The sequence below is a fragment of the Hyla sarda genome, chromosome 4 (assembly GCF_029499605.1).
Source record: "Hyla sarda isolate aHylSar1 chromosome 4, aHylSar1.hap1, whole genome shotgun sequence".
Taxonomy (NCBI): domain Eukaryota; kingdom Metazoa; phylum Chordata; class Amphibia; order Anura; family Hylidae; genus Hyla; species Hyla sarda.
Window position 1 is genome coordinate 370,297,883 of NC_079192.1, and position 19,827 is coordinate 370,317,709.

The 19,827-nt window shown below is 40.2% G+C and overlaps 1 protein-coding gene across 5 annotated transcripts in view; it reads right to left on the minus strand.

Annotated features, from left to right (window-relative positions):
• LOC130267269 (piRNA biogenesis protein EXD1-like) overlaps positions 1-19,827 on the minus strand; it is a 199,274-nt gene that overhangs the window by 170,754 nt on the left and 8,693 nt on the right. For 4 of the 5 annotated variants that reach the window (XM_056516730.1, XM_056516728.1, XM_056516727.1 and 1 more), the window contains exon 2: positions 2,776-2,930. In XM_056516730.1, the coding sequence (XP_056372705.1) occupies positions 2,776-2,930 (155 nt within the window). Of the gene's footprint in view, positions 1-2,775; positions 2,931-14,342; positions 14,444-19,827 lie in introns of those variants that run through there. The other variant, XM_056516729.1, reaches the window with a different exon arrangement.

The window sequence follows — 19,827 nt, forward strand, 5'->3', positions numbered from 1 at the left end:
TTGTGCGTTACCACAATAACAATCAGTAAGGATGTGACAGAAGGTGTCACTAGGCACGGGGTACCCTTAAGTAGTGGGCCGCTTACCAGAAGCGAATAGGACATTCGCATATCAACCCACACTGGGGTTTCACAAAAAGTGGAGAGCTAGCTGCAGAGCCCAGGTCACAGGAGGCAGGAATGATAATAAAACATGCAGGGATGACACGTTTCTGGGGAGCCACCCCCTTCCTCAGATCAGTCTGGGGACATCAGGTACATAGTTTAAATAGAAGGACAATTGGCGCCAAAAACTAAAAAGGAGGCAGAGCCTAAGCCCCACAACAAAGGTACTGTTCAAAGTGATAGGTAACATACAGAATTATAACTTTAAACTACAAAAATATATCAAGGTATATAAACAGCACGGCAACTGCATAGAAGTACATGTAATAAATGCAATCAGAGCAAAACTTTAATGAGTGACAGGTAGCGATGTGTAACTGTGGACCGGACTCTGGCATCCGGTTTCCAGATGTCAACATCCTGCCAGATGATGTTGACAGCACTGGAGCCGGTGTGAGAAGCTCCAGCGCTATCAACATCATCTGGCAGGATGTTGGACATCTGGAAACCGGATGCCAGAGTCCGGTCCACAGTTACACATCGCTACCTGTCACAAGTTTTGCTCTGATTGCATTTGTTACATGTACTTCTATGCAGTTGCCGTTGCTGTTTATATACCTTGATATATTTTTGTAGTTTAAAGTTATAATTCTGTATGTTACCTATCAATGTGAACAGTACCTATGTTGTGGAGCTTAGACTCCTGCCCCCTTTTTAGTTTTTGGTGCCATTGTCCTATTTAAACTCTTTATGTACCTGATGTCCCCAGACTGATCTGAGAAGGGGGTGCTTCCCCGAAACGCGCCATCCCAGCATGTTTTATTATTTTCTTTTATTTCAATAAACCACTACGGTGTTTTCTAATACTACTGGCTTGTATCTATTCCTTATTGGATCTACTCCTTATTTGAACAAGCAGCGCCATCAAAAGGGTCGTTTTTTTTCTTCTCCATTCATTATTTCCTGAGACAAGCAGGTTCAGCAGAGAGCACTGTTGTCAGAAAGAAAAGAACAATTCAACTTCAGCAGGTGATAACTACTGGAAGGATTAGATTTTTTTATAAAAGTACAGTGATTCTCAACTTACAATGTCCTCAACATACACTAGTTTCAACATACAATTGTCTTTTCTTGACAATGGTAACTTGAAACCAGACTCAACATACAATATTACTGACAGTCCAGATCTGCAAAACATCAATGGCTGGAAGAACTGACTAATCAGAATGGGCATTTCACTGGTAAAACCCCTGTATTATTGAGGTGTATGCACTGACTGGTGTCTGGCAGCGCCTCCGTACAGTACAGGGAGGTACTACATGTTCTGTACTACTCAACCTGTGCCACAGTTAGCTGCTCCTTTGTACACCAGGTGAGGGCGGCTCAATGTTACTTTTTTAGGACATTGCGTGTACTGTACAGGACCCTGAAGAAGCTCCTGTCCTCCACAAAGACAGTGATTTACAGCCTTCAGCAGCTCTTTCTTACTTTTTAATGTAAGAACTTGCTTTATCTATATTAGTAATCTACTTATTTTTCTTTAATCCTCAGTTTTTCCGATTTTTGGATGGCATTTTGTTGGCTTCAGAACCAATTACCAGGTTTCCATAGAGTTATGATCTCAACATACAATAGTTTCAACATACAATGGTTGTCCTGCAATCAATTAATATTGTAACTTGAGGGACCACTGTAATTTACAAATCTGTTTAAAGGAAATCTGTCATCAGAATCACTCGCACTAAACCTGTTACACAGGCTTGTAGTGCGGGTGATCCTGATTAAAACGCTCCTTACCTCGTTAAAAATAGTTGAGCGCTTCTTCAGATATCTTTATTTTTAGTTTTCTGTTATTCCGTGGCTTGGGACTCAGTGGGAGGTGTTATCATCTGGGGCTCGGCCACACGTCATTCTAGCTGAGCGGAGCTGCCGCCCGGCTCATGAATATTCATTAACTTATCCTCGCGGCCCTCCCCACCAGACCTAGAAAAAGGAGTTAGACTAGGAGGATAAGTTCATGAATATTCATGAGCCGGGCGGCAGCTCCGCCCAGCTAGAATTGTGGCCGAGTCCCAGATGATAACACCTCCCACCGAGTCCCAAGCCACGGAATAACAGAAAACTAAAAATATAGATATCTTAAGAAGCGCTCAACCATTTTTAACCAGGTAAGGAGCGTTTTAATCAGGATCACCCGCACTACAAGCCTGTGTAACAGGTTTAGTGTGGGTGATTCTGATGACAGATTTCCTTTAACTTTCCGGAGCCAGTTAATTAATAAAAAAAAATAAAAAAAAATTATTTTTTTCATTTATTGAAATTATCTTTTCAAAGATCCCAACATTTACGGCCAATGCTAAAGATAGACCATCACCATTATATTGGTAAAGATCATGTGATTAAGACAAGACTGCAAAACCCTGAACAGCCACTAACAAGTCTAAAGCATGCTGGTGTACAGAGCCATAAATACAATGAAGGGCCACAATGGCCCCTTCCCCTATAAACAACTAATCGTTGTTATTAGCGAGTGTCAGCCCCCTCCCCTTCCATGCACACACTGCTTGTCTTTCCTAAGGATCACACATCACGTGGAATACATTGCTGAATATTGCATTATCAATATTACTGTATTACAGTACTGCAGACACAAGAACATTTTTTTACTTACCGTTGGTAAGCATGATCGCACGAGCTGCATCGATATGGAACAGCTCCCCCTGAAAACATCCATGAACTGTCGTAATTTTAATATTTCTCCCAATCAGCTTGCTCAGAAATTCTCTCTCGGCGACCAGATCCATACTGAAGCTGTAAGTCAATTCCCTGCAGAGTGCAGGATATATTTTAGGCATCAGAAAAATAAATAAAAAAAAAGCCCAGGTACTAGGCCTTACCTACACAGATCATTTTTAGAAGCACATTTTTTCTTTTATTACTGTTCCCCATGTGAATTGTGTGGACCTGGTCCTACAGTATTTATTGCTGGCTCTTACCCTTTAGGCTAAAGCTACAGTTTAAAAACTTTAAAAAAAACTTTCCAAACCGGGAATGGGGAGGAGTTTTATAATCGAGATTTCGCTCATTGTAAAACCAAAATGTGATCTACCTCTGCACTTACCAGTCTGTCCTCATATGTTTGCAAAACAATTAGGTATTTTAAAAGGAGGATTTTATAACGTGGGAGACACAGAACATTGGAGATCTAAGCCCCTTGCTAAACATAGGAGAACGGCCCATCCTCACAGCCAGTTCAATATTCAATTTGAGGTAGCCGAGGTAGATGACAGCACGTAGAGGCAACGCTAACTTTAAACTACTCCGCAATGAAACAATGGATTTATCATCTGAATAATTTACAGCTCAATAGGCTTAAAGGGGTATTCCAGGATTTTTTTTTTCATTTCACTATGCTAGTGGAGCTGTAAAGTTAGTGTAGTTCATAATATAGTGTCTGTACCTGTGTGTGACGGTTTTCTCACAATTCTTATGTGATTTTCACCCACTATTTATTTTTACCAGCATACAAAATGACTGCTGTCTCAGATTTTTCCCCGGTTGCAATACAGACGAGACCTGACTCGCTAGTCAACTGATGACAGGAAGCCTGTCTGCTTCAATGGGTGGAGGGATCAATCTACAACTAATGCAACAGCTGGAGGCACCCTGATTGTAAACCACAGGTCTTTTGAATGGATGCAGCTCATTAATGTTTCAATGGGTGGGGTGGCTGATGTGAGGGAGGGATTTGTAGTCAAAAAAAAGAAAAGTAAAAAAGGAAATACCAGTTCACAAACAGCTAGCCACAGCGTTATGGTAATCTCATGACACAGCCATTTAGCACCAAGACAAGGGCAGATCCTTCCTAAGCATGTCCATTACTGTCTGCCAGGTATGTACTAAAATCACCTTATGGTTAATAATCCCTTTAATGACCTGTTTTTTTTTTCCTTTACTGCCTTCAGGGATGTGGAATTCCTATTGCCCGATGCCCGGGACATGCAGTTCCAGGCGCCGGGCAGTTGAATTTTTCAGGCAAGCAGGGTCGGACCTGACAAGCCCAGTGGCGCTCAGCAGTCTGTATGAAGTGGCTCCCGACTCCTGCCAGCTCCGTACTCTGTAGCCCTCAACTGTTCTCAGTAGCCGGGGGCCGCCGCTAATAGCCAGAATGCGGCTATTAGCAGCATGCTCACTCCTTTGGTGGGAGGGGTGCCATCCCTCCTATCACTGCTATTGGTTGTTTAGGAGCGGTGACCAATGGGAGATCGGGGGCGGGGGGGTTAAAGTTCTGCGCCGACGGTCCACTTACCATCGGCGGCGGCAGCGATCAGTGGCAGCAGAGGACGGAGATGCGGCTCCCTGGATCCTATAGAAGCCGGTGAGTTGCCTAGCAACATCTGGAGGGCTATAGTTTGAGACCACTATACAGTGGTCTCTAAACTGTAGCCCTCTAGATCTTGCAAAACTAAAATTCCTAGCATGCCCACACAGCAGTTTGCTGACTGGGCATGCTGGGATTTGTAGTTTTGCAACATCTGGAGGGCCACAGTTTGGATTTCACTGTGCAGTGGTCTCTAAACTGTAGGCCTCCAGATTTTGCAAAACTGCAAATCCCAGCATGCCCAAACAGCAAACAACTGTCTCAGCATGCTGGGAGTTGTAGTTGCGTACCTCCAGCTGTTGCATAACTACATCTCCGAAGCATGCCCTTCTGCGATCAGAACATGCTGGGAGTTGTAGTTTTGCAACAGCTGGAGGCACACTGGTTGGAAAATACTGAGTTAGGTAACAGAACCTAACTGAAGGTTTTCCAACCAGTGTTCTTAAAGTACAACTCAGGGTACATTCGCACTGGAGGGGGGTTTACAGCAAGTTTCCTGCTTCAAGATTGAGCTGTGGCAAAATTTTCGCCGCAGCGCAAACTCCTAGCGGGAAACTCACCATAAACCCCGCCTGTGTGAATGTAACCAAAAAACACTTCATATACACCCCTTACACTGTCTCTCCCCCCCCCCTAATAAAAATAAAAAACGTATCGTACGGCAGTGTTTCCAAAACGGAGCCTCCAGCTGTTGCAAAACAACAACTCCCAGCATTTACGGACAGCCACTGACTGCACAGGCATGCTGGGAGTTTAGCAACAGCTGGAGGCACCCTGTTTGTGGATCACTGGTGTAAAATACCCCTATATCCACCGCTATGCAATCCCTAATTTAGTCCTCGAATGCGCATGGCGCTCTCTCACTTCGGAGCCTTGTCGTATTTCAAGGAAACAGTTTAGGGCCACATATGGGGCATTTCCATACTCAGGAGAAATTGCACAACAAATTTTGGGGGGCTTTTTCTCTTTTTACGCTTTATGAAAAGGAAAAGTTGGGGGCTTTAATTAAATTAAAATGTTTACACTAACATGCTGGTGTTGCCCCATACTTTTTATTTTCACAAGAGGTAAAGGGAAAAAAAGACCCCCAAAATTTGTAACAATTTATTTTTACGGAAATACCCCATATGTGGGCTAAAAATGCTCTGCGGATGCACAAAAAGGCTCAGGAGTGAGAGCGCACTATGTACATTTGGTAAAATGGTGATTTGCACAGGGGTGGCTGATTTTACAGCAGAGATCCCTGGAAGGAAACCGTCCTCCCGTTTCCAAAACGCGTTGGACAGTATTGTGGACCTCCACAGCACCAGTAGTGACGACACCACTCACCGTCCAGCTCCACCGGACTAACTGCGAAGAAAGCTAGTTACGGTTTGAGACGCCACCGGCCGGCACCATCAGAATCTGGTCTCTCTTACTTTTAGCACATGCTCTACCTGTGTGAATTATAGAATTACACCACTTTCAGCCTGCGCATTCAGTATGTTCATCTAATATACGCACAGGTGTATTCTTTCAGGAAGAAAAATATTGCTCTACATGGTATTTTTCACATATTTGGTCAGATATCCATCATGCTAATTTTCTTTCTGTTCTGTATCTACAGTTCCATATTGAAGTACATATCATATATGTGACACTTTTTTTGCATTCAATATCCTGGCACGCATCTTAACATATCTAACTATACATAAAGCGTTTGTATATTAAGTCCCATATAGCGCTGACTAATTTACAATTCTGTTTAACTTTCTGGCACCAGTTTATCTTTAAAAAAGCCGGTAATTACTCACCGGTAATTATGTTTTCACAAGCCATGACAGCACCACCTGAGAGAGGGACTACGCCCCTAGGGACAGGAAACCTTCGAGAATAAAAGGAAGTCCTCTCCTCTCCATTCTCAGTGAGCTACAGAGACCTAGAAGAGCCTTCCTACTTAGTTAGTAATAACAGTCATGACAATAAACAATAATAACTGAACAAGGAAATATATACTTTTTTTTTTTTTGCTACACCCAAGTGATCTAAACCCCGTGATACACTATTTAGAAAGACAAAAGGGTGGGAATGCAGCGGTGCCGTCATGGCTCGTGAAAACAGAATTAACGGTGAGTAATTACCGGCTTTTCCCATCGCCATGACAGCACCACCTGAGAGAATAACAGGAGACCAAGATTAGGGTGGGATAACAGTTTGGAGAACCTTACGACCAAAGGATAAATCAGAATAGCTCCCCACATCCAACTTATAGTGGCGAAAAAAAGTGTGGGGAGACGACCAGGTGGCCGCCTTACAGATTTGGTCTATCGAGGTCCCTCTTCTCTCGGCCCAAGAGGATGCAACTGCACGGGTAGAGTGAGCCTTGAGACCAACAGGAGGAGAAAGGCCAGAGGAGACATATGACAAACAAATAGCCTCCCTGATCCATCTAGCTATGGTGTCACTTCTAACACTATTACCCTTATTCTGGCCACAGAATTGTACAAATAGTCTATTTGATTTCCTAAAATCTTTAGTTCTTTCCAAATAAGAAGAGACAAAGATGAGATGACCATAAAATCAGGAGTTTGTCCGGCGCAGAGAGGAACCGTCAGGATGCAGGATAAAATCAAAGGATTTATTGAATGCAACACGTTTCGCTGCACATGCGCAGCTTCTTCAGGCATGACAAAAGGAGGCTAGTGGCGAGTATATATACCCCCAACAATTAACCATTTACATACTTTTGAATGCTACCACATGATAATATATACATAAGTATACATAAAATAGAAAAATATACAAAGAGCATACAAAATAACATGAATGCAGATGAATATAAAAATTATGGGTGGTATAAAAACCATAAGTTCACAATAAACCTTTAAAAAAATGCAACTGGTGTGAATAGATGTTTCATATAGCTCAAAGGATCACACCCATCGGAGAAGATAATTCCCCGGTGGGTGCATTCACAAGGGAATCAAAAGGAAAGCATAAAAGAAACAGAATGAAAAACAATGCATAGTCTGAATACAAACCCATAAATACAAGAAGATTTTAATGAAAAAAGGGGACAAAATAAACGGGAGGGAGGGGGCGGTCATAAGTAAACATAAAACTTAAAACCCTGCAAACATCAAAAGAAGAGGATCCAAAAAAGATGTAAAACCGCGGGAGGATATACCACGGATGTCAAAAAAATGCAGCATATGAACACTCCTCTGGAGGTAACAACATAAGAAAATCCAAAACTTTCAAATAGGGGCAAGGACTGTGAAAATTAATCTCACAGAAGCTCCGAAGTGAAAGGTGGATAAAACAATGTGAATCACAAGTAAAAAAAAAAGGTAAGTAAGGTGTATATGGATATAATGACCACATGGAGCATACACTCAAACAAAAAAGAGAAAACGCAACCGCTCTAGGATGAACAGCAGAGAGGGAACAAAGGACTAGATAGAAAAATATGGAAAAGATGTGCATGAATTATTATACTGTATATTGTTGTTATTAATATGAATTATAGTTACTTTACTGTGTCGATACATTCATTAAAACCTTGAGGGTGCAATGTATGTAATTTATGAATCCAAAAGGATTTGCGATTATTTAATCTCTGCAGTCTGTTAGGTGAATGTATAGGAATAGTTTCAAGAACAATTAATTTTAATGATTCAGTATTTTTATGATGGTGGAAAGAAAAATGTTGCGACAGACTATGTAACATAAAACCATGTTTTATGTTCCATCTGTGCTTGTTCATCCTACAGCGTATTGTCTGTATTGTACGGCCGACGTATTGACGGTCGCAACCACATGAGATTAAATAAATGGCAAATGTAGTATCACAATTCAATGTATCTTTTAATTTAAATGTTTGTTGTGTAAAATAAGAAGAGAAGGTGTCAGTTTGAACAACCCACTCGCAGCAAAGACAACGGCTTTTTTTGCAAGGGGAACAAAGCAGGGGTGTGGAAATTTTATAAAAAACTACTTGTCCACGGGACTAAAATGGAGCAAAATCTACTTGGCCCTCATGACGATCCACTTGTCCGGGCCAATTTTGGCTTTGAAGCTCTAGTTTTTTCCTCCTCGCCCTATAAAAGCCATAACTACCTACTATAAGGATACCTTTTCATTTTTCACTAACATATATCTCTCAAGGGAAGTGAAATTGAAATAGTAAAAGATAATTTAGCAGATTTGGTGGTTTTCTTTTCTGCACCATTTACCTTGTGGTTGAGGTAACATGTTGTTTTGATACGTTAGGCCGCCTGATTAAAGCAATACCGGATTTGTATCGTTTACGTCATGTTTTACTAATTCTGAACTTTTTCAAATTTTTTTAATTGCCATTTTTTAACCCCTGTAGCTTTATTTTTTTTCCGCATACCAGGCTGTATGAGGGCTAATTTTTTTGCACCATAATCTGTTTTTTGTATCGGCACCATTTTGGTATTGATCTGACTACTTTTTAATCGCTTTTTAACTTTTTTTTCTGGGATATTATAAAAATTGCAAATCTGTGGTTTGGTATTTTTTTACATTTACCATACGGGATACATAATGTTATACATTATGTTTACATGTTTTAATATAGGAAAATGGGGTGATTTGAACTTTTAACATGGAAGGGGTTAATGCAGCGGTCTTCAAACTGTGGCCCTCCAGATGTTGCAAAACTACAACTCCCAAGCATGCCCGGACAGCCAACAGCTGTCCTGGCATGCTGGGAATTGTAGTTTTGTAACATCTGGAGGGCCACAGTTTGGAGACCACTGTGTTAATGTGTGTCTTTCAACGTATATTAAAACTTTTTTTTTTTTTTTTTTTAACACTTTATTAAGACTTATAGGAGGAATCATTAGATTCCTCAGACAGATGAATAGAGTTCTTTTGAACTCTATTAATCTGTGAGCTCTGTGATCCATAGAGCCTAGTCCAGCCAGGATCTATCAATGACAGAGTCGGGACAGGAGGAAGCAGAGGTAAGCCCTCCGGCTACCTCTATAGTGGATCGCCCCCCTGCGATCGCACTGCGGGGGGGCGATCCACCCCACTAGCCCACCAGGGAGCATTCACATGTCCCTTTAGACGCTGCTGTCAGCTTTGACAGCGGCGATCTAAAGGGTTAATAGCCAAACGATCTGGCTATTAGCGGCGGCCCCGGCTACTGAGAACAGCCAGGGGCTGCACAGTATGGAGCGGGCAGGAATCCGGAGCCCGCTCCATACTCCCCTGTAAGCGCCGCATGCATCTCCCCTTGCAGACACGCGTCCGCTCCTCCCCTCAGCTCTCCGAAGCTACAGCACGTTTGCAGGGCAGGGGAGAGAAGACAAATACACAGCTTCTCATCTCCCCTGCTCTTCTTCGGAGGACACAGTTTTTTACAGCCGGGGGGCTGCAGAGTATGGAGCGGGCAGGAGTCGGGTGCCCGCTCCATACAGTCTGCAGAGTGCCGCCGCGCTTGTCAGGTCCGGCCCTGCTTGCCCGAAGCTTGTCCCGGGCGTCGGGCGATAGGAATTCCACATCCCTGCAAAGGGGTTTTGATGTTATAGTTTTATGTATTACTGAATTATCGGAAAATCTGCTGGGAGCTAATAGATTAAGGTTTTTGGAACGTCTATAGGTAATATTTGGAGTTGAAGGAATTAGTTGATTCAGAATATTATCGTTTTGAATAATGGGCCAGTTCTTAATTAATATTTTTCTAATATTGGATGCTTCGGTATTATAATTAGTAACAAAATTATATCTAAAACGATTATCTGGCTGATAAGAACTAGATTTTCTTTTTAAATTGGGATGACTAGGTCAGATTGTTTTTTATTTTTTACTTTAGTATATGCCTTAGTCAGGAGGGATTTGGGGTATCCCCTCTGGATAAAGCGTTCCTTTAAAATGTCAGCTTGGGCAGTAAAGTCATTATCAAATGTACAATTTCTGCGGATTCACAGATACTGGCGAAATGGAACACCTCTTAGCCAGCTGGGGTAGTGGGCACTATCGAACTGTAGAAAACTATTAACGTCGACTGGTTTAAAATAAGTCTTAGTGGAGATTGTGCCACTATCTGTCTTATGGATCTCGAGATCCAAAAACTGAATGGATGTTTCTGCATAATGCATAGGGAATTTTATGCCCCATGTGTTGGTGTTGAGCTCATGTACAAAAAGCTCAGCTTGATGTTTAGTTCCTACCCAAATAAAGAAGAGATCGTCTATATAACGACGAAAGAAAAAAGCAAACTTAAAATGCAGGGACTGTGCCATAATTAGGGACTCGAATCGCCCCATGAATAAATTAGCATAACTAGGAGCGAATCGAGTCCCTATGGCACAGCCCCTTTTCTGGCGATAAATTAGATGATTGAACTCAAAGACATTATTAAGAAGAATAAATTTGATAGACTAATAAAAATTCTGCCTGACAAAACCCTAAAAGCGGGTCCTCCCGAAGAAAATGTCCTATAGCAGGAACACCCAATTCTGTGGAAATGTAAAGGGAGCACACATCCAAAGTAAAAAAACTGAAACAAGGAGGTAAGGATGGAGATAAATCATGTAGTTCTAAAATTAATTGGGCTGAATCTCTTAAATATGAAGATAAATGTAAAACATAAGGTTGGAGAAATAAATCTATAAAGTGAGAAAGATTTGCAGTAAAAGAACCAATTCCAGAAACGGTCTACCAGGAGGATTAACTAAACATTTGTGAAGTTTGGGTAAATAATAAAGAATGGGTAAATTATAATTTTTGATATTAACCCCTTAAGGACCAGGCCATTTTACACCTTAGGACCAGAGCGTTTTTTTGAACATCTGGCCACTGTCACTTTAACCCCTTAAGGACCGGGGGGGGTTTCCGTTTTTGCATTTTCGTTTTTTGTTCCTTGCCTTTAAAAAATCATAACTTTTCAATTTTGCACCTAAAAATCCATTTGATTGCTTATTTTTTGCGCCACCAATTCTACTTTGTAATGACGTCAGTCATTTTGCCCAAAAATCTATGGTGAAACGGAAAAAAAAAATCATTGTGTGACAAAATTGAAAAAAAAAAACGCTGTTTCGTAAATTTTGGGGGCTTCCGTTTCTACGTAGTACATTTTTCGGTAAAAATGACACCTTATCTTTATTCTGTAGGTCCATACGATTAAAATGATACCCTACTTATATAGGTTTGATTTTGTCATACTTCTGGAAAAAATCATAACTACATGCAGGAAAATTAATACGTTTAAAATTGTCATCTTCTGACCCCTATAACTTTTTTATTTTTCCGTGTATGGGGCGGTATGAGGGCTCATTTTTTGCGCCATTTTTAACGGTACAATTTTTGCATTCATAGGACTTATTGATTGCTTTTTATTTATTTTTAAATGATAAAAAAAAGTGACCAAAAATTCACTATTTTTGACTTTGGAATTTTTTTGCGCGCACGCCATTGACCGAGCGGTTTAATTAAGGATATATTTTTATAATTCTGACATTTCCGCACGTGGTGATACCATATGTTTATTTTTATTTACACTGTGTTTTTTTTTTTTATGGGAAAAGGGGGGTGATTCAAACTTTTAATAGGGGAGGGGTTAAATGATATTCATTCACTTTTTTTTTTGCAGTGTTATAGCTCCCATAGGGACCTATAACACACACTGATCTTTATCATTGATCACTGGTTTCTCATAGGAAACCAGTGATCGATGATTCTGCCGCATGACTGCTCATGCCTGGATCTCAGGCACTGAGCAGTCATTCAGCGATCGGACAGCGAGGAGGCAGGTAGGGGCTCTCCCGCTGTCCTGTAAGCTGTTCGGGATGCCGCGGCTATCCCGAACAGCCCACTGAGTTAACCGGCATGATTTCACTTTCGCTTTTAGCCTGAGCTCTGAGCGCGCGGCTAAAGGGTTAATAGCACGCGGCGCCGCGATCGGCGCTGCACGCTATTAGCGGCGGGTCCCGGCTTCACTATGACGCCGGGCCCGCCGTGATATGATGCGGGGTTACCGTGTAACCCCGCGTTATATCACGGGAGGCGGACCAAGGACGTACAGGTACGTCCTTGGTCCTTAAGGGGTTAAACTTTAATAACTCTGGGATGCTTTTTCCTATCATTCTGATTCCGAGACTGTTTTTTCGTGACATATTCTACTTTATGTTATTGGTAAAATTTTGTCGATACTTGCATAGTTTCTTAGTGAAAAATTCCAAAATCTGATGAAAAAATAGAAAATTTAGCATTTTTCTAACTTTGAAGCTCTCTGCTTGTAAGGAGAATGGATATTCCAAATACATTTTTTTTTATTCACATATACAATTGTCTACTTTATGTTTGCATCATAAAATTGACAAGATTTTACTTTTGGAAGACACCAGAGGGCTTCAAAGTTCAGCAGCAATTTTCCAATTTTTCTCAAAAATTCTATATTTTTCAGGGACCAATTCAGGTTTGAAGTGGATTTGAAGGGTCTTCATATTAGAAATACCCCACAAATTACCCCATTATAAAAACTGCACCCCCCCCCCCCAAAGTATTCAAAATGACATTCAGTCAGCGTTTTAACCCTTTAGGTGTTTCACAGGAATAGCAGGAAAGTGAAGGAGAAAATTCACAATCTTCATTTTTTACACTCGCATGTTCTTGTAGACCCAATTTTTTTATTTTTACAAGGGGTAAGAGGAGAAAATTAATACTTATATTTGTAGCCCAATTTCTCTCGAGTAAGCAAATACCTCATATGTCTATGTAAAGTGTTCGGCGGGCGCAGTAGAGGGCTCAGAAGCGAAGGAGCGACAAGGGGATTTTGGAGAGTACGTTTTTCTGAAATGGTTTTTGGGGGCATGTCGCATTTAGGAAGCCCCTATGGTGCCAGAACAGCAAAAAAAAAAAACACATGGCATACCATTTTGGAAACTAGACCCCTTGAGGAACGTAACAAGGAATTAAGTGAACCTTAATACCTCACAGGTGTTTCACGACTTTTGCATATGGAAAAAAAATAATAATTTCACTAAAATGTGTGTTTCCCCCCAAATTTCACATTTTTCCAAGGGTTAATAGCAGAAAATACCCCCCAAAATTTGTAACCCCATCTCTTCTGAGTATAGAAGAACCCATAAGTGGATGTCAAATGCACTACGGGAGCGCTACAATGCTCAGAAGAGAAGGAGTCATATTTGGCTTTTTGAGAGCAAATTTTGGTCGGACGGCATGTCGCATCTAGGAAGCCCCTATGGTGCCAGAACAGCAAAAAAAAAAAAAAATGGCATACCATTTTGGAAACTAGACCCCTTGAGGAACGTAACAAGGAATAAAGTGAGCCTTAATACCCCACAGGGGTTTCACGACTTTTGCATATGTAAAAAAAAAAAAAAATAATAATGTTTTCACTAAAATGTGCTTCCCCCCCCAAATTTCACATTTTTGCAAGGGTTAATAGCAGAAAAGACATCCCACAATTTGTAACCCCATCTCTTCTGAGTATGGAAGTACCCCATAAGTGGACGTCAAATGCACTACGGGAGCGCTTCAATGCTCAGAAGAGAAGGAGTCACATTTGCAAATTTTGCTGAAATGGGGTGGGGGGGGACATGTCGCATTTAGGAAGCCCCTATGGTGCCAGGACAGCAAAAAAAAATAAAAAATAAAAACACATGGCATACCATTTTGGAAACTAGACCCCTTGAGGAATGTAACAAGGGGTAAAGTAAGCCTTAATACCCCACAAGGGTTTCACAACTTTTGCATATGTAAAAAAATATATATATTTTTTCCCTAAAATGTGGGTTTTCCCCAAAATTTTACATTTTTACAAGGGTGAATAGCAGAAAAGACACCCCACAATGTAAATACATTTCTTTGGAGTAAGGACATACCTGATTTTTGGATGATTTTGGCTCCGTTGGTGCACACCAGGTCTTGGTATAGGCATGAGGTCAGTCAGGGGCCTTGAGCTTTTCATAGCAGAGGATGTGGGACCCCCCCTCAAGGAGCGTTAATGGGGGGAGCACTAAGACCCAGGGCGCAGGGACGTACTCATACGTGCTTGGTCCTTAAGGGGTTAAGGAATGTGTGCTCCCTCTTGTCCAACAGTAGATTATCCACAGCTCTGCTAATAAGTTTGCCATATTCGGAAAAAATAAGTGGGGAAGGATCACAGGATCTTTCCTGTGATCCTTCCCCACTTATTTTTTCCCAATATGGCAAACTTATTAGCAGAGCTGTGGATAATCTACTGTTGGACTAGAGGGAGCACACATTCCTTAATATCAAAAATTATAATTTACCCATTTTTTATTATTTACCCAAACTTCACAAATGTTTAGTTAATCCTCCTGGTAGACCAATTATTTCTGGAATTGGTTCTATTACTGCAACCTTATGTTTTACATTTATCTTCATATTTAAGAGATTCAGACCAATTAATTTTAGAACTACATGATTTATCTCCATCCTTACCCCCTTGTTTCAGTTTTTTGACTTTGGATGTGTGCTCCCTTTACATTTCCACAGAATTGGGTGTTCCTGCTATAGGACATTTTCTTTGGGAGGACCCGCTTTTAGGGTTTTGTCAGGCAGAATTTTTATTAGTCTATCAAATTTATTCTTCTTAATAATGTCTTTGAGTTTAACCATCTAATTTATCGCCAGAACAGGGGCTGTGCCATAGGGACTCTATTCGCCCCTAGTTATGCTAATTTATTCATGGGGCGATTCGAGTCCCTAATTATGGCACAGTCCCTGTATTTTAAGTTTGCTTTTTTCTTTCGTCGTTATATAGACTCGCTCTTCTTTATTTGGGTAGGAACTAAACATCAAGCTGAGCTTTTTGTACATGAGCTCAACACCAACACATGGGGCATAAAATTCCCTATGCATTATGCAGAAACATCCATTCAGTTTTTGGATCTCGAGATCCATAAGACAGATAGTGGCACAATCTCCACTAAGACTTATTTTAAACCAGTCGACGTTAATAGTTTTCTACAGTTCGATAGTGCCCACTACCCCAGCTGGCTAAGAGGTGTTCCATTTCGCCAGTATCTGTGAATCCGCAGAAATTGTACATTTGATAATGACTTTACTGCCCAAGCTGACATTTTAAAGGAACGCTTTATCCAGAGGGGATACCCCAAATCCCTCCTAAGGCATATACTTAAGTAAAAAATAAAAAACAATCTGACCTAGTCATCCCAATTTAAAAAAAAAATCTAGTCCTAATCAGCCAGATAATCGTTTTAGATCTAATTTTGTTACTAATTATAATGCCGAAGCATCCAACATTAGAAAAATATTAATTGAGAACTGGCCCATTATTCAAAACGATAATGTTCTGAATCAACTAATTCCTTCAACTCCAAATATTACCTATAGACGTTCCAAAAATCTTAATCTATTAGCTCCCAGCAGATTTTCCGATCATTCAGTAATACATAAAACTATAACATCAAAACCCCTTTGTTCCCCTTGCAAAAAAAGCCGTTGTCTTTGCTGCGAGTGGGTTGTTCAAACTGACACCTTCTCTTCTTATTTTACACAACAAACATTTAAATTAAAAGATACATTGAATTGTGATACTACATTTGCCATTTATTTAATCTCATGGTTGCGACCGTCAATACGTCGGCCGTACAATACAGACAATACGCTGTAGGATGAACAAGCACAGATGGAACATAAAACATGGTTTTATGTTACATAGCCTGTCACGACATTTTTCTTTCCACCATCATAAAAATACTGAATCATTAAAATTAATTATTTTTGAAACTATTCCTATACATTCACCTAACAGACTGCAGAGATTAAATAATCACAAATCATTTTGGATTCATAAATTACATACATTGCACCCTCAAGGTTTTAATGAATGTATCGACACAGTAAAGTAACTATAATTCATATTAATAACAACAATATACAGTATAATAATTCATGCACATCTTTTCCATATTTTCTATCTAGTCCTTTGTTCCCTCTCTGCTGTTCATCCTAGAGCGGTTGCGTTTTCTCTTTTTTGTTTCAGTGTATGCTCCATGTGGTCATTATATCCATATACACCTTACTTACCTTTTTTTTTACTTGTGATTCACATTGTTTTATCCACCTTTCACTTTGGAGCTTCTGTGAGATTAATTTTCACAGTCCTTGCCTCTATTTGAAAGTTTTGGATTTTCTTATGTTGTTACCTCCAGAGGAGTGTTCATATGCTGCATTTTTTTTACATCCGTGGTATATCCTCCCGCGGTTTTACATCTTTTTTTGGATCCTCCTCTTTTGATGTTTGCAGGGTTTTTAAGTTTTATGTATACTTATGACCGCCCTTTTTTTCGTCCCCTTTTTTCATTTAAATCTTCTTGTATTTATGGGTTTGTATTCAGACTATGCATTGTTTTCCATTCTGTTTCTTTTATGCTTTCCTTTTGATTCCCTTGTGAATGCACCCACCGGGGAATTATCTTCTCCGATGGGTGTGATCCTTTGAGCTATATGAAACATCTATTCACACCAGTTGCGTATTTTTAAAGGTTTATTGTGAACTTATGGTTTTTATATTCATCTGCATTCGTGTTATTTTGTATGCTCTTCGTATATTTTTCTATTTTATGTATACTTATGTATATATTATCTTGTGGTAGCATTCAAAAGTATGTAAATGGTTAATTGTTGGGGGTATATATACCCGCCACTAGCCTCCTTTTGTCATGCCTGAAGAAGCTGCGCATGCGCAGCGAAACGCGTTGCATTCAATAAATCCTTTGACTTTATCCTGCATCCTGATGGTTCCTCTCTGCGCCGGACAAACTCCTGATTTTATGGTCATCTCATCCTTGTCCCTACTCTAGTAAGGAGGGCTGCAGTGGACCGATTTACATATTTCACGCTAGACCTTGTTGTGTGTGGGCGCACAACCAACTTTGGTAAGCGGCTTAGGATTACCTCCCCTCCCCCCACTCACAAGATCTGCTGATCCCGCACATGAGGCGCCTTCTCTCCTTTTTCTAGATTCCAAATAAGGCTGGGTCCACACTACGTTTTTTCCATACTGTTTTCAATCCGTTTTTCTAAAGAAAACCGTATGGCAAAAAAAACGATAGAACAGTATGGAAAAAAGTAAGCCGTATGCGTTTTTAAACAGTATACTGTTTTTAAAAGTGCATACAGTTCCGTCAGTTTTTATTTAAAAAAAAAACATATGTTTTTGAAAATGTTGTCTATTTTTAAGGGGAGGGGCTTGGGTGGGGACTTTAGGATTCAAATGCGCATGTGCAAAGTAAAAACTTTTTTCCCGTATGGAACCTTATACATGTGCGTTTCCCATTGATGACCACGATTTTGTCTCCGGTTTAAAAACCGTACTGCAACCGCATACGTTTTTTTTTTTTACATGGACGTCAATGGGAAACGCACATGTATACGGTTCCATATGGAAAAAACGTATACATTTTTACTTTGCACATGCGCATTTGAATCCTAAAGTCCCCACCCAAGACCCCTCCCCTTAAAAATGGACAAAATTTTCAAAAATGTATGTTTTTTTTTTTTAATAAAAACTGACGGAACTGTATGCACTTTTAAAAACAGTATACTGTTTAAAAACGCATACGGTTTACTTTTTTCCATACTGTTCCATCCGTTTTTTTGCCATACGGTTTTCTTTAGAAAAACAGATTGAAAACAGTATGGCAAAAATGTAGTGTGAACCCAGCCTAAGAAAGAACACATCTCCTTACATCCAGCATATGAAAAAAGACTTTTCCCGATCATCTGCTGGATTACTACAAAATGAGGGTAAGAATATCTCCTGCTATTTTTTGCCACGCTGGAAAGAAACTCTGCAGTCTGTCACCCACTTGCAGGACCCCGTCATTGAGACCCTGTTTTTTTTTTTTTAGGAGGTCTGGGGCTGGTTGAACATGAGGCCACTATTCTTTTTGGAGAATTTCCAGCGCCCCGACTGACCTCTTCCTCTACTCTGACCTCCACCTCTCCCCCCTGGAACGAAAGGACCGGTTACGTCTGCTAGACTCAAAGGGAAAACCTTTCTTCCTCTCATTTGCTTTCTCAAGTATATCAGAAAGGACAGACCCAAACAAATGCTCTCCTTCACAGGGGATGGCACATAATTTTTTGAGGATACTTCATCTGACAAGTTTTTTAACCATAATGCCCTTCTAGCTGAGTTTGATAGTGCCCCAGCACGGGCAGATAACCTTAGAACATCTGAGATGTAGTCAGCTAAGAAGGCCACCCCCTTACGGATAGTGGGGAAGACAAGAGCTGTTCCCTTGGTACTTTATTTTGTATGTTAGAGGCTAACTGATCTAACCAAATTAATACAGATCTGGCCACAGAAGTTCCTGCTAAATTAGGCTTCAAGCCTGCCCCTGAGGCCTCCCATGTTCTTTTAAGAAACTTGTCCATTGTTTTATCCATTGGATCTTTAACCCCTTGAGGGTTTTTCAGTTTTTGCACTTTCGTTTTTTCCTCCTTACCTTTTAAAAATCGTAACCCTTTCAATTTTCCACCTAAAAATCCATATTATGGCTTATTTTTTGCATCACCAATTCTACTTTGCAGTGACATTAGTCATTTTACCCATAAATTCACGGCGAAACGGAAAAAAATCATGGCGCAACAAAATTGAAGAAAAAAACACAGTTTTGTAACTTTTGGGGGCTTCCGTTTCTACGCAGTGCATATTTCGGTAAAAATCGAATAATAATTATCATTATTCTGTAGGTCCATACGGTTAAAATGATACCCTACTTATATAGGTTTGATTTTGTCGTACTTCTGGAAAAAATCATAACTACATGCAGGAAAATGTATACGTTTAAAAATGTCATCTTCTGACCCCTATAACTTTTTTATTTTTCCACTTACAGGGCGGTATGAGGACTCATTTTTTGCGCCGTGATCTGAAGTTTTTATCGGTATGATTTTTTTTTTGATCGGACTTTTTGATCACTTTTTATTCATTTTTTAATGGTATAAAAAGTGACCAAAAATAAGCTTTTTTTGACTTTGGAATTTTTTTTGCGCATACGCCATTGACCGTGCGGTTTAATTAATGATATATTTTTATAGTTCGGACATTTACGCACACGGCGATACCACGTTTTTTTTTTTATTTACCCTGTTTTATTTTTTTATGGGAAAAGGGGGGTGATTCAAACTTTTATTAGGGAAGGGGTTAAATGACCTTTATTAACACATTTTTTTAACATTTTTTTTGCAGTGTTATAGGTCCCACAGGGACCTATAACACTGCACACACTGATCTCTCATGCTGATCACTGGCGTGTATTAACACGCCTGTAATCAGTGTTATCGGCGCTTGACTGCTCCTGCCTGGAT